This window comes from Muntiacus reevesi, chromosome 18 (genome assembly GCF_963930625.1).
Source record: "Muntiacus reevesi chromosome 18, mMunRee1.1, whole genome shotgun sequence".
In the NCBI taxonomy this organism is placed as follows: domain Eukaryota; kingdom Metazoa; phylum Chordata; class Mammalia; order Artiodactyla; family Cervidae; genus Muntiacus; species Muntiacus reevesi.
Window position 1 is genome coordinate 39699666 of NC_089266.1, and position 14821 is coordinate 39714486.

General features: G+C 44.1%; 1 protein-coding gene across 1 annotated transcript in view; it reads right to left on the reverse strand.

Moving 5' to 3' along the window:
• Positions 1–14821, reverse strand: part of VPS53 (VPS53 subunit of GARP complex) — a 125178-nt gene that overhangs the window by 80546 nt on the left and 29811 nt on the right. Inside the window, exons 6-8 of the mRNA XM_065908851.1 lie at positions 13524–13610; positions 10516–10631; positions 8756–8875 (exon numbers count right to left, since the gene is read on the reverse strand). Coding sequence (XP_065764923.1) covers positions 8756–8875; positions 10516–10631; positions 13524–13610 — 323 coding nt within the window. The remainder of the gene's footprint in view (positions 1–8755; positions 8876–10515; positions 10632–13523; positions 13611–14821) is intronic.

The window sequence follows — 14821 nt, forward strand, 5'->3', positions numbered from 1 at the left end:
GAGGGAGGAAGGGGAGGGATGGACTGAGAGTCTGGGAGCAATAGGTGCAAACTGTTATGCTTAAAATGGATAAACAGCAAGGTCCTACTGAATAGCACAGGGAACGTCATCCAGTCTCCTGGGGTAAACCACAACGGAAAAGAACATAAAGAAGAATGTACATATGTGTATAACTGAGTCACTTTGCAATATAGCAGAAGTTAACACAACAGTGTAAGTCAACTATACTATACTTCAACTACACTATACTTCAACTCTACTATACTTCAATAGAATATTTAAAAAACAGAAATTGGGGTGCCTGCAAAGACAACCAGAGCCTATAAGGGCATATCAGCCTGTGATCTGCAGACCCCCTTGTGTTCTTCTACAGTCCATTTCCAAGGTTACTTCTTGAAACAGTCTAGACTTAGCTGTGCAACTAGTGAGCTAGGTATACTCCTAATTAAGCCATTTCCCTCATGTGGGCCACAACTAAGAATGGTTGTGAAATAAGAGGGTGAGGATGGAGGCCTGGACTAGATGCCTCTCAGTACTATTATTATCTGATTACTCCACAACACCCATCTTACAGCTCTAGCTGGCAACTGCATCCATCCTTACTGGTGACTGCAAGTCAGATGTTTAATGAACATTGGAGCAGAATAATCAGCTTTTGCATGTTTCCAAGTGTAGTTTCTGAAGTGTCTAACAGTGACTCAGATGAAAGAGAAATCATTCCCCTTAGTGACAGTAATGATGGTATCTAGAAACCCAAACCCTGATTCATGCACTTGTAGGATAAGATGTAAATAGTGGTCTTTACAGTAAGTTGCCTGAGCAAGATCCCACAAATACGTCAAACACACTGAAAAAAATCCACATCTTTGACCTCATTCCTTCAAACTCCTTCCTCTTCCAACCATAAAAAAAATAAGCTCTTACTGTGAAGAGATGGAGCAGTAGACTCTGTTAGCAGAGGACACACATAAGTTCAGCTACCAAGACTTACTAGTCATCCTTATGAAAGTCAACCTACAACTAATAGAGAACAGGGGAAATGACAATTTCTCCCGGATCCAAATAAGCTTGACCTGGTTAGGTGGTGACAACTCAGTGCTGACCACCCTTAGCAAATGAGAGATCCCCTGTGCTATGCCGGAAACGATGGTCAACCAGCTGCCTCCTGGCATCCTCCACACCTTGTGACCAAGGGTTGTTCAAAGGCGCCCTTCCCATGGGACTTCCCTGGTGGTCCAGTGGTTAACGGGCGACTAAGCGGATGCGACTCAACTACTGAGCTATATGCACCACGAGTGGAGAGAAGAAAGCTCGAGCGCCACAACTAAGACCTCGTGCAGTCATAAATAAATAAATATTTTTTTAAAAAGCACCCTTGACTAAATGTGCTATCAGATTTCACCAGAGGGATGGCAGCAGAGAGACCACGAAGTATGAAAACCATTTAGACATTTATGGACAAAATAACCCTGATGCTTCCAATACCCGGTGCATGACTGTCCCAGAGAAAGTACCCTCAGTAATTTGCAATAAACTCACCTCCCAAAATAGAGTGTCTGTACCGGACAGAATGATTAGTCAGTCTGATTAGTCAGAAACTCCAGTTCCAAGGAGACAGAATCTCAACCCAGAATCTTAGAGTGACTCAGTGGGACACTTTGATATCATCAAGTACAACTCTTACGCTTTCAAAATGCATGCTTTTGAAACTTAATATCCTTTCAGAAAGAATCTGGTCATAGTCATACAGCCAGCTGGGCCTTTTCTTTCTTTCTTCCTTTTTCTTTCTTTATGTAAAAATTTTTATTGAAGTATATATAGTTAGTTGACTAGCTAGGCCTTTTCATCCTCCACTTTAATTTCTTTGACCACTATGCCAAGTGATTCCCTCAATCTGCCAAGTACCTCTCATGCGGAAGAGGTTAGAAATAGCTCTGAAAAATATGTTTCAGTTAGAAGGTTTCATGGGTTTCAAGAGAACGCCTGAACCTTCCATTTTTCCTCAGGAAATACTGACTGATTACTAGACACATTGGCTTTCTCAGATATTCTTAAGCCAGGAGGATTTGAAATGTAAAGATGACATTAAAGGAAAAAAAAAAAACTTTCCTTCAACGCTACATTAACGTTTAAGCATTTTCCAGAAGGGTAGTTGGAAGAAACAGCTGTATCCAAATTGACGTCCATGAACTTCGTATTTCAAATGTGCAGGCAAAGATGTGAGAACACAGGCTTTCCTGTGACTTCCGCAGTCTACAGACAGCAAGCTCTGAAGTTAGAGGCACTGAAGCAGTGCACAGGGTGTAAGGCTCCCGCCGTCCCCCCTCTCCCCAAACAAACAAGCTATTTCTATCACTTCCAGATGGTTCTACCATCACTATGTAAACATAAGGGAGGAAAATTCACCAGAAACGATGCTAAAAATAAGAAGTCTGGACTTTCCTCAAACTTTTAGTACCTCCTGAAAAAGAACTGTAGTCCAGGCACTGGAAACAACCGATTCCTTCCCTTCCGTTAATTTTAGTGTTACTTAATAGCACTTATTCTCTATTAATCAACAATTTTTTTTTTTTTTGCAAATAGAAGTTGTGAAATGAACAAAAAGAAAAGTAAATCCTCCTGTGTTTACAGCAATCCTACATGATAATGAATAGCTGGAGCACCGAACTATACTGATAGAAAGTTATCTTTTAAGGGGAGTGTCATTACAGCAGTGATCACAAAGTTTCTGCAATTTATAAAATAACTTCTTTGGGAAAAAAAAATTAAAAGGCAAGAAATCCTCAAAGAGTGCATTCTCTTGTTTTTCCCTATATGCTTTCTTATAATATAAATAAAATTCAGTTCTACCACGTTCCTGCCATCAGCAGTGCCTATCCCATGCAATCATGCAACCTCCTCGACTGCATGGTCGCTGTCATGGAATGATCTTTTTCTAATCCAGAACATAGCCCCAACCTCCAGTCTCTCATAACTATAACTGACAAGACTTTTACAAAATACAAATAAGACCATGTCTCTTCCTGCTTAAAATCTTTCGTTGTCCACAAAACGAATGTAGAGCAGATTCTTTAGCAAGGCATCTATGATCTGACTCTGCCTACTGAGACAGACTTTCACTCTCCACTCGCTTCTTTCCCTCCTCTCTCTTCTTGTCTTGGTAGTAAGGTCCTACCTTTTGTTTCGGCCACACCCTATGCCATGTGGGATCTTAGTTCCTTAACCAGGGATCAAACCCGCACTTCCTGCAATGAAAGCATAGTGTCTTAGCCACTGGACTGTCAGGGAAGTCCCCAGATCTTACCCATTCTTTTAAGGTCAGATTAAAATTTAATACTTCTTGACCCCTACCCTCAGCCCCTGAAGAATGAGTCTCTCAGTCCCTCTTCTGAGACCCTGCTGTCCCCAGACAGCATGGACTAGTTCTGTTATATCCATCTCTATCAGTGTTTCTCTCACAATAATGGCAAGCTCTTTGAAGGCAAAGAGTATGTGTTTATCACCTCGTGCCCTCAGGACTCCAGCACAGGGCCTGGGATCTAGAAAGTGTGTGGTATCTGTTAGATAAACAAAGAGAAGAATAAGTGAATGGGAAAAGAGATCAACTCTGGATTATCAGGAGGGTGAGAGGCAGTGATGCTGTCTCCCCCACCCACCCCCCCACCCCCACCACCCAACAGAGCAACTCTGCCTTCTCCATCTGAGCTTCCGTCTTTCCTGCAGCTCATAAGGTCCCGTTTGTCTGCTCTCTTGGCTGCTTCACATCCCCACGTTAATAGGGCAATCAGCCAGTTCTGAGTGTGATGGGATTAGGAAGGAGAAAGGAAAGGGTGGTGATTTCCCAAGTATTTTGCCAAGCTCTGTTCCGACACTCCTTAACAGTTCCTTGGCATTTCCAATCTAAGATGGCACCCTGAGCACGAGGTATAACCCCTCCCCTTCCTGCCCCAGATCCTCTGAAATAATGAAAAGAGTTTAATAAGAATCCAGAATTGGGCAAGAAAAGGAGAGGTAGACTAGAAACTCTGGTAGGACAGGACTGAAGAAGGAAACCTCTGCCAAAATGGTTTCTCAAATATGAAGGACACGGGCTTCCCTGGTGGTCCAGTGGTTAAGCATCAGCCCTGCACAATGCAGGGGACACCGGTTTGATCCTTGGTCCAAGAAGATCCCACATGCCCTGTGGTGACTAAGCCTGCGGCTTGCTGAAGCCTGGGAGCTGCAATTGCTGAGCCCGAATGCCTACAGTCTATGCTCCGCAATAAGGGAAGCCACTACAATGAGAAACCTACACGCTATAACTAGAGTAGCCCCCACTCGTCACAGTTAGAGAAAGCCCATGAGCTGCAATGAAGACCCAGCACAGTCAAATAAATTTTTAAAAAGATGAAAGACATAAGAGGAGTGGACACCAGGAGCAGGAGGGTGGCTCCCGGCACCCACCAGGGGAATGCTGGGCTCCTGCAAGAGAAATAACTAAGCCAGCGTCAGGTCTCACCCCGTCCTTGAGCGACCAGGTCAGGAGTGGCCGTGGGTCTGAGAAACGCAGCAGAGTCCACAGGGCTGACAACACACAGGCACATCAGGAACTCATGGGCCCAGATCAGCCACCAGCACAGCCGCCCTCGTGGCTCCCCCAGCTCCAGCCCCACCTCACCTGAGCAGCACTGTCTGCAGCACATGTAGCCCAGTGGCACATCCCGCCTACCCCCTCGTGAGCAGGGGGCAATAAGATAGCATCTCTGATCAGGCTGACAGAGACTCTCACAGCCAAAAACGAGCATTCTGCTAGACATCACCAAACATGCGAACACCAAGAAAGTCATTATACTCAACGAACTGAAGACCTCAGAGCGCAGAGAAACAGAGCAGGCAACTCAGAACTTTAGAACCTGTATAATTTATGTTCCCTGAGAGGTTTAAGATGATACTATGCCCATGAAGAAAGAATTAACTAGATACCCTGAAGATTAAAGTTGGATTGTTGAAATAAAAACTCAACAGCTAGGCCAAATAACAGAATGGGCACCACTGAAGAACAAATTTAAAAAGGAAAGTTGAGTTGAGGAATTCAGCTTAACAGGACAAAAAGATATAAAGCATTAAAAAAAAATAAAGGAGGGCCTGGTTTCAATCTTTGGTCAGGAAACTAGATCCCACATGCCGCATCTAAGAGCTCACATGCCACAGCTAAAGATCCCATGGGTCCCAATTAAAAGATTCTCATGCCACAACTAAGACCTGGAACAGCCAAATAAATTAATAAATATATTTTTTAAAATTAAGGAACACACCAGCAGATCCAGAAGTTCCAATACTCATGTACAAGGGATTCCACAAAGAGAAAACATAGAGGACAGGCACAAAGAGAAATAAAAGAGAATACTGTCTCAGAATTTAAGGAACTCAAGAGTCTTCAGATTAACCATACCATTAAGTACAAAGCAACATGAATGAAAGGAGATCTATGTCCTAGTAAAATTCCTAATTCTCCCATTGCCAAATCTCAAATGCTTCCAGAAAAAAATAAAAATGAAAAAAAAGAAAAAGATTATCTTATAAAGGAGTAAGAATGAGATGGCCTTCAGGTTTTTTCCAGGCAACAATGAACGCCAGATGATAGACTGCCTTTGTCTATCCTACAATAGCCATGAGGTGAAAGCAACTTATATCCAACAACAAATGAATGGACAAACAAAATGTAGTCTCTACGTACAATGAAGTACTCAGCCTTAAAAAGGAACAAAATTCTGATAAATGATACAACACAGATAAATCTGAAAACATGCTAACTGAAATACGCTGGACACAAATTGTTTGAGTCCACCTACATGAGGTACCCAGAAGAGGCAAATTCACAGACAGAAAATTGACCAGAGGTAACCAGAGGTGACCAGAGGTGGGAAAGAGGTAATGAGTGCTATTATTTAATGCATATAGAGCTTCTATCTGGGGTAATCAAAAACTTTAAGGAATGGTTGTTTGACAATGTGAATGTGTGCTTGCATGCTCAATTGCTTCAGTCATGTCCAACTCTTTGTGACCCCGTGGACTGTAGCCCGCCAAGCTCCTCTGTCCATGGGATTCTCCAGGCAAGAATACTGGATGGGTTGCCATGCCCTCCTCCAGGGAATCTTCCCGACCCAAGGATCGAACATGCGTCTCCTGCGTTGCAGATAGATTCTTCACCACTGAGCCACTGGGGAAGCCTGAATGTATACTTAATGCTATGAAATTGTACAGTGAAAAATAATTAAAATGGTAAAATTTTAATGCAATGTATATTTCAATACAGTTTTTAAAGAGATAAAGTAGGTACTTTGAATAAACCAATTACTATTGAAGAGACTGAAAGGACAAGGATCTGGATTGAAAACAGGTGACACACCTAGATGGTTTCTGCAGGCAAGATCTGGGACTTCCCTGATGGTCCAGTGGTTAAGAATCTGCCTAGCAATGCAGGAGATGCAGGTTTGATCCCTGGTTGGGGAACTAAGATCTCACATGCTGAGGGGCAACTTACTGAAGCCCGAGCACTGCAAGAAAAGATCCTGTATGATGCAACTAAGACCAGACGAAGCCAAATAAAATAAATAAATATTAAAAAAAAAAAAATCTGCCAGATCTGACAAAGGATTAGTATCCAGAGCACATAGAGAATTCCTACAGATTAATAAGGAAGGGATAAGGTGGCTTAGACAGTAAAGAATCCGCCTGCAATGCGGGAGACCTGGGTTGGATCCCTGGGCTGGGAAGATCCCCTGAAGGAGGGCATGGCAACACATTCCAGTATTCTTGCCTGGAGAATCCCCATGAACAGAGGAGCCTGGCAGGCAACAGTCCATGGGGTCACAAAGAGTCAGACACAACTAAGCGACTAAGCACAGCACACAAGTAACTCAACAGACAAACGGGCAAAGGGTACACACTGGCATCTCACAGAGGAAATGCAAATAAATAATAGTCAAATGAAAAGCAAACTAATCTCACTAGTTGCCAGAAAAATGAAAATGAAAGAATTAGGTACCATTTTTTATCTATCAGATAAATGAAAAGGAAAATTAACCAAATCAAGTGTTGTTGAAGATATGGTGAAACGGGTACTCACACACTGTTCAGATGGTCCTATAAATAAATTTAGCCACTTTGGAGGGCAAAGGAACAGCAGTTATTAAAATTTTAAATGCACGTGACCTATTACCCAGAATTTATCATAGAAAAATTGCAGATGTGCAAGAACGAGTGTATTTTTCAAATCAGAAACAAATGGTCTAGTGATATGAAAATGGTTAAATAATCTGTGGTATGTTATACTACAGAACTCTATGCATCAATTCAAGAGAAAGAGTTAGGTTTGTATACACTGATGTGGTAAAACCTCTAAAACACACTCTTAAGTTAAAAACAAAAAGAAAGTTTCAGAATGAAGCATATGGTATGAGATCATTTATTTAAATCAAAACAAAGCAAAATAAACCCACAATCTAAAACTAAAGATTTATTTAAATGCACAGAAAAAAAATCTAGAGGATGAGAATTAAACTGATAATAGTAACTATCTCTATGGGTAGCAGTGGGATGCCAGGTATCACTAAAGAGGACTTAAGTTTCATCTGTATATTGACTTTTTTTAAAAATAAAGAAAATGTATGTGTGTACTACTTATATAATTAAAAATAAAGACACTTAGAGGGAAAAAAAGGCCTGTAGTCATTAGGTCTTATCAGAAGGCAGAGTTGAAAAGGATGTTTCCTGCTGAGTACAGGCCTCTCTGTTTCGTCTTTGTAGCAAAAAAAGGGTTAGGCTCCATCAATGGTGACTGTCTCCATATTAGTTTCATTCCTGCTGCTACTTTTAACAGGCAAGGCATTAAATTCCCCACTCTCTCTTTAAGCGTCTGCCTTTCTTTCTATTGGCTCTAAATCTGGGGTCAAAACTCAACAGAATAGGAGGGAAAGAACAAATCTAAAGAGGTTAAGTCATCGTTTTGTTGCATCTGAAGTTCAAGGGCAGGCTGTATTTGCAAAATCTGCCACAGCAGTCTCTCCTCACAAGTGCTCTGTGTACCAGTGTGACTGTGACACTCCTCCCATTGGGGGTGGGGGCGGGCATGTTCCTTCCTCTTGAATTCTGAAGGCCAGGTGACCACAGAAGTGACTTTATGTGACTTCTAAGACCTGGTTCTTAGAGCATCTTGGGGGTGCTCATTCCTGGGCCCCAGCACCACCTCACCCGGGGGAAGCCCAGGCAGCTAGGAGGACCACCCAGCTGAGGTCCCAGCCGATGGCAAGCACCAATCTGCCCTCATGAGAGTAAATCAGTAGATCCTCCAGCCCCTCCTGGAGCCACCCTGGCTGATGCTGCAAGGAGCAGAGATGAGCTGTCCTTGCTCAGCCAGGCTGGACTGCATGAGCGAAACAACTGTTGTCGTCAGCCACTGAGTCCTGGATTGTGTTGACTTTTTACAAGGAAACAACAACAAGAAGGGTTTCCCTAACAAACGGAGCCCTGGGCAGCTGAGAGACGTCAGCAGCCACTCCCATGAGACAGGCCAGCAACTACCTGATACAAGGAGCTTTAGATGACATGGTTAGGAGCTGGTAGGGTAGACACAGAGGGAACATCTACATCAGAGAGAGGCAGGTCAGGTGACCTCTGAGTCTCCTCCCACAGTGAGATTCCACACTGAACTTTCTAAGCTCCTAGCACCATCTTTTCTTAAAAGGGAAGATCATTTTCTCCAATGAGATTTTACCTTTCAGAAAGCTGCCGGATCTGTGGAATGCCCATATATTTGTGGAAGTGCTCCAGAACATTCATTACGCCCTGAAGAAGATTAGCAACTTCTCCATACTGCCTTCGCCTGGTCATGGCTCTGCAACGAAACAGGAAGTTGAGGGTTCTAGAAAAACACTAAGGACACAAGATACAGATATAGACCAACCTAGTCTGGGCTCTGAAGTAGACAGCAAGTCAACTTATAATAATAAGCATTCCTGAGCACTGAATATATATAGTCCTACGCACTGGGGGAGGAAAAAAAAATAGCACCAAGTTCAAATCCATAAAGGGACATGAGTAAGACGGGGAGAGTGGCACGGACATTTAAGTAGCACCAAGTAGGACGAATGCAGCTCTAAACAGAAGTCCAAGCTGTGTGCTCTGGGAGGTACAAGACTGCGAGTGATGAGGTCTCACTGGGTTGGGGGAGGGGAATCTGGGAAGACTACGGATTTAGGACTTGGGTATTAACAGAAGAGCTGGCTTTTGACAGAGAACAGGGGCAAGGATGTTATTACTTGACAGTTATGGCATTTGAGCAAACCAAACGCATCTTCCCAGGATACAATAAAGAGCATTTATATGCACTTACACATTAACTCAAATCTGTAGATTTTAAGCCAAGATTAAGCAACTCTGTTAATGTTTAGGTATGTTTAGTTTCCCTACTGCTAAGGTTAATGAAGCTTAAATAAAAGGATGCTGATAAAATCAACAGTTACAGCAAGGAAGGAACAAACTATCAGATCTAAAGCTTTCATTAGGGTTGGGTTTTTTAATTAAACGTATAATTTATGACTTCCTTTATGAAGCACTTAGAGAGACTGGATCAAGTTCAAGTCGAGGAGTTATGTGGCTACTGCCGCCTGGTCTGCTGGTTTGGTAGAAAGCATGGAGCACCAGGAGGAAGGGGCGAGGACACTGCTGTTCCAGTCACTAGGAGAACAGTCCAGGGATCGCTGAAGCCCATGTGACATCAGGGAGACACCAGGAAGAGCCTGCACCCTACTCACCCAGACTTTGGATACTGTGTCTGTATTCCTAGGAAGGTGCTCTTTCTCTGCCCACCCGTGAGATTATGCTGAGGTTGGGACTAGGGGAATTCTTAGCCTGGGAGAGACCACAGCAGCAAACAAGAAGGTCAGAATCTTGGTAAAGAAGGCCTTTTGGGGCTGTTTCCTTGTGGTCAGTAACCAGCTCCTCCTTTTAATACTGCTACTCATGTTCTCACATACCATTCCCTACAGATGCTTTGCAAGCCAAATAGGAATCTTCGGTCTTTGAACAACTAGGTTGAAAAAAAGTAAAGTGGGCTGAATGATCAGTCAATGATCTGTTTCCATTAGGCACCTTCAATGCCAGTGAAACTCAGCCCAAGACCAGTAGGAAAACTTGCCAAGGCAGAGGTTGGGGTGTGTGACTATACAGCCCTATGTCTCCTGTCAAGCTCCAAGGTAGAGATCTATCACAAGGAAATGACCCGTGTTCTTGCAGTCATTCTCCACAAGCATTCCAGGTCCCCTTTAGTCACCTCAAAGTCTCAGGTGTTTGTTAGAAGTTGAGCATCTGAGGGCACAAAACAAAAGTGGTGTCTCAACACCTGAGACCGATTTGTAGGAAGTGAGGCAGAGTGGGGAGACCCTCCTGGCTGAGAAGTAAATAAACCTACAATGCCGTTTCCTCTGTGACTCATTCATTTCCCGTGGACCCGGGACACACCGCCTATGTGCTTACTCGAGGGAATCCACTCCACCCGCCAGCATGTGCAGGTGGTTCAGCGTTGTGATCGAGGTAGTCAGGTGGCGTTTGGCATGATCTAACTGCTTAATGTCGCGGGTGATTTCCTTCACCTAAATAGTGCAAAACCACAGGAGAAAAAGGAGGCTGGTTAAGATGGATGTCAAGCCGTCTGGAAGTGGCCTCACAAGAAAATAATGCAAACAAAATAAGGACAAACACACCTCGAGTTAGCCCTTGGAGAAAACACAGGTGTTTTCCCAGTGCAGACCCAAAATAATTTCCAATCAGCCCGTTTACATTTAATTTGGTATTTCTTCAGCAGACTTTACCCAGGGCTACAAAATCCTCAGTTGTGAGAATGAAATGAACTTTATTCTTCACCCCAAATGGTGTGATCCTAATAGTAACTGAGTGTGGAGCACACGGGGTCTGGGAGCTGAGGACAGTGGATTTCCTTCTGCACAAGGTCAGGAAAGTACGCTCCCACAAGGACATTACCTTCTGGCAACAGGGCGACTAGGTGTGGTACAAAATGGATAGTGTGAGTCGGCTAATTCTATTGAGATGTTCTTTATTCATGGAACTAGGGTTCATTGTCCAGTCTCCACAAAGAAAAATTTCTTCTCAAATCTCAAGAGGACTAAAATGTAACCCATGCAAAATAAGCTTAACATAGTATCATAAGAGGAGAGTCTTCAGGGAGACAGAAGGCAATTGAGGGAGTAAAATTCCAACAGTGCTGATGGTGGTTGGTGGTATGGCGGGGAATCCCAAGAGAAAGAAGCATTGTAGCTGGGAATATTAGTACTGGGTTGGCCAAAAAGTTTATTCGCTTTTTCACAAGACTGTCTAGAAAAAGCTGAATGAAATTTTTGGCCAACATAATGTATTTCAGTCACTAGAAAAATACATTCAGTAGTGAGATGGGAACAATTCTCCAACTTTATTAACACTTAGGCGGATTTCTCCACTAAACTGTCCAAGTCCATGCTGACCAAGAAATTTTCTGAAAAGTAATTTGGTTTCCCAGGTTCTTTGACACCTGGAGGAAAAGATAGCAGGCATAAACATTCTAGTTGCTAGAAAGATAGATCTCCCATTAAAAGTGAAAAAGCCCAGTGAGTTAAGATCATGTGACCTGATTTTTTAGTTTGATCACCCTCGGTGAAGCTATAAAGTAAAGGTTCATGACCTGAATAGCTCAGCTCCACACTCACAATCCTGAAAAGCTGACTGAATCTTAACAGGAAAAGGTCTCTTTCCAGGGACTTGCCCCATCAAGTCTGCTCTCTATATGACCCTCAGGCTACCAAAATGTCTCTATTTCTATTGCGGGGTCTGGGGGAGGGGGGGTAAAAAAATCTATCATGTGTTTACTAAATAAGTAAGTTTGGGGGAAAAGAAGATCAAGAATAGATAGGAAATGAGTGTGGCCCTATAACTGGATCACTCCTTTCCAACACTGAAATAAATCATCATTTTCCTTCCCACCAAAAAAAAAAAAAAACCAACCCCTGCCTCTCTTTCTGTGTTCCTTAGCTCTACTGCAAGCATCAGAGGTCTTTAACTACTATGTTAAAAGTCAGCATCATCTGTGACTCTTCTCCCCCCTGTGTCACTAATCAGTCATTAAATCCTGAACATTCTTCCTTTGCCTCATCTCAAGAATCTGTCCCGTTCCGCTCCTCCTCAGGCGCTCGCTGCTCCCAGTAGAGCAGGATCCTAAGTGCTCAATGAATCCCCACAATCTCATGACGTATGCACGACTATCACCTCCACTTCACAGTGAAGAAACAGAGGTACCGAGAGGGTAAATATCAATAACTTGCTTGAGGCCCACAGGGAGTCAAGAGAGACGGTGGATCTGAAGGCAGGTATCTGATGTCAGAGGCTGTGCTGCTCAGTAATGATATCAAACTGACCCCCCTCCCATGCCCACCACTGAAGCCAGGCCCGCCCTGCCCACGTTCCACATCCTGCCCAGCCCTGCCGAATGGGCACTGACGAGAAGCGCAGGATCCTCTGGAGTGTGACCTCGGGTCTGTCCCCGAGTGGATTATGATAAGACGTAGAGAGAGAAGTTTGTGAGGGTTTAGGAGTCTGTGTCGGAGAAGGCAATGGCACCCCACTCCAGTACTCTTGCCTGGAAAACCCCATGGACGGAGGAGCCTGGTAGGCTGCAGTCCACGGGGTCGCTAAGAGTCAGACACGACTGAGCGACTTGACTTTCAGTTTTCACTTTCATGCACTGGGAAAGGAAATGGCAACCCACTCCAGTGTTCTTGTCTGGAGAATCCCAGGGACGGGGGAGCCTGGTGAGCTGCCGTCTATGGGGTCACACAGAGTTGGACATGACTGAAGTGACTTAGCAGCAGCAGCAGGAGTCTGTGTGACCAAAATGAGTAGGAGGGAGAAAATGACAGTAATAATGGCTTTCATTCATTAAGCAACTAACACTAGCCCAGTACTATGCTCTGTGCTCCTCTGACAAATTCCTTTAGAGGTAGTTATTCTTCCTATTTAGAATGGAAAAACTGGTGAGCCCCTCAGTCGGCAGATGAACACAGCCCTGGAGGGCACCACTGGTAGAGGGAGACCTTAAACCCCTCAGGGCGTCTCACCAGTGGGATGCAGCCCCCCAGATCCAAGCCCAGTTTTCAAGTGGTATCACATGTTGTACATCTGAACTGAGAAATGGGTGATGCAAACAAATGTTAGAGAGAGAAATCCAAAATGACTAGAAAACTATTTTGGGGACGGAGAAGAAAAGAACATTCCCTCCTTAAAGAGAGGGCTGCAGATGCCAGCAGCAGGGAGGCTGAGTCACTGCGTGTCTCATGGCTCCTCCTGCATGGGTGTGGCGTGTCCTCCCAGGGCTGGAGTTGGAGACATTGGGTGTGGTTGGTGGCAAGGGGGAAGAACAAGTCTATTAACCAGTACACGACTGGATGACAAGTCAACTTCCTCTGCTGGTGCAAAAATGTCAGGAGGAAACAACTCACCATTTGCTCTGACTTTTCTGCTTTGTCTTTGATATCTTTGATTTTTCCAAAGAGCTGCTGTATCGCTTTCTGGGCCTCTTCAAGTGCCTAGGATGAGAGGAATAAATGAAACATAAGGCAGCACTAGTCTCTACACTGTGATCAAGTGCAGCCTCAGAAGAAAATGCCGGGAGCTCTCTTGCTTCGCTGCACTTGTGCCGATGATTTCACCTGAGTCCTGGGCAGCAGAGACAGAGGGAGTCCCGCGTTTGGATACAGGCAGATAAACATTCAGGGTTCTTGCCAAGTTGAATCATAAAGTTTTAATTTAAAAACTAAACTATTTCCTTCTATCTCAGCGAACACTAAACATGCTGATGACAACAAAGAAACAGGAATGCACATCTGCATGTGTGCATGTGCACACATATGCGGTAACCCTCAAAAGCCTGCAGAGACACAAAGGTGGCTCCAGATTTTGGAAGCTCCAGAAGATGGAGCCTTCAAAAAAAAAAAAAAATCAGAGCTGTGCATGAGGACTCCAGAACTGTGGCCAACCTTAAAGCCATTTCTAGGTACCCACTTAGAAATCAAAGAAGTTACAAAGGGACGCAGAAAGCTAATGGTGAGCCAAATGTTTCCACTGAAATAAACCCCGATGAAGACGACACCCATGAAAAGCATTACAGCCCACAGTTGCAACTGTGCCAGTCTGGGAAGGAACATCTGGGAAGCGGAGAAGGTGCTCAGTTACACACTAGCAGAACACACATACTGGTGAGGGAGGCAGTGGCCTGAAGAACTCGTTTTATTTCATCGAACACAGTTCATTTATTTTGGATTTAAGAGTGGTCTGTCTTAACGGGGTCTCCTGAGCCCTTTAGAAATGTAAAAAGTCTGTGTGTGGCCATCTGTGCCTGCACGGGACAAACAGCCAGCCTCCCAGAGAAGAACACCCTGACAGAGGCAAGAGGACAGCAAAGCTGTGATGTAGGCAAGAGGACAAAAGCCCTGACAGATTTGAACCTTCGCCTTCAGCAGAAGCCAGATAGAGCTGCCTCTGGACTACAAACTAACACATTTTCCTTTTTGCTGAAAAACATCCTCAATAAGCAAACTTAAGGCAGCTTCCTGGGCAGGTAATTCCTCCCTGGCTGGAAGGAGGGACTGTGTCTCCCTGTCCTTCCCTGGCTTCCAGGAGGTTACTTGTTCTGCTGCTGGGACTACTTCCTCCTTCTGGAATATCTCATCCAGTGTGGCTCAGCCCCGACAGAGGTCTCTTCTGACCTTGAACCTCTGGGATCGGCAGGGGTTTCAGG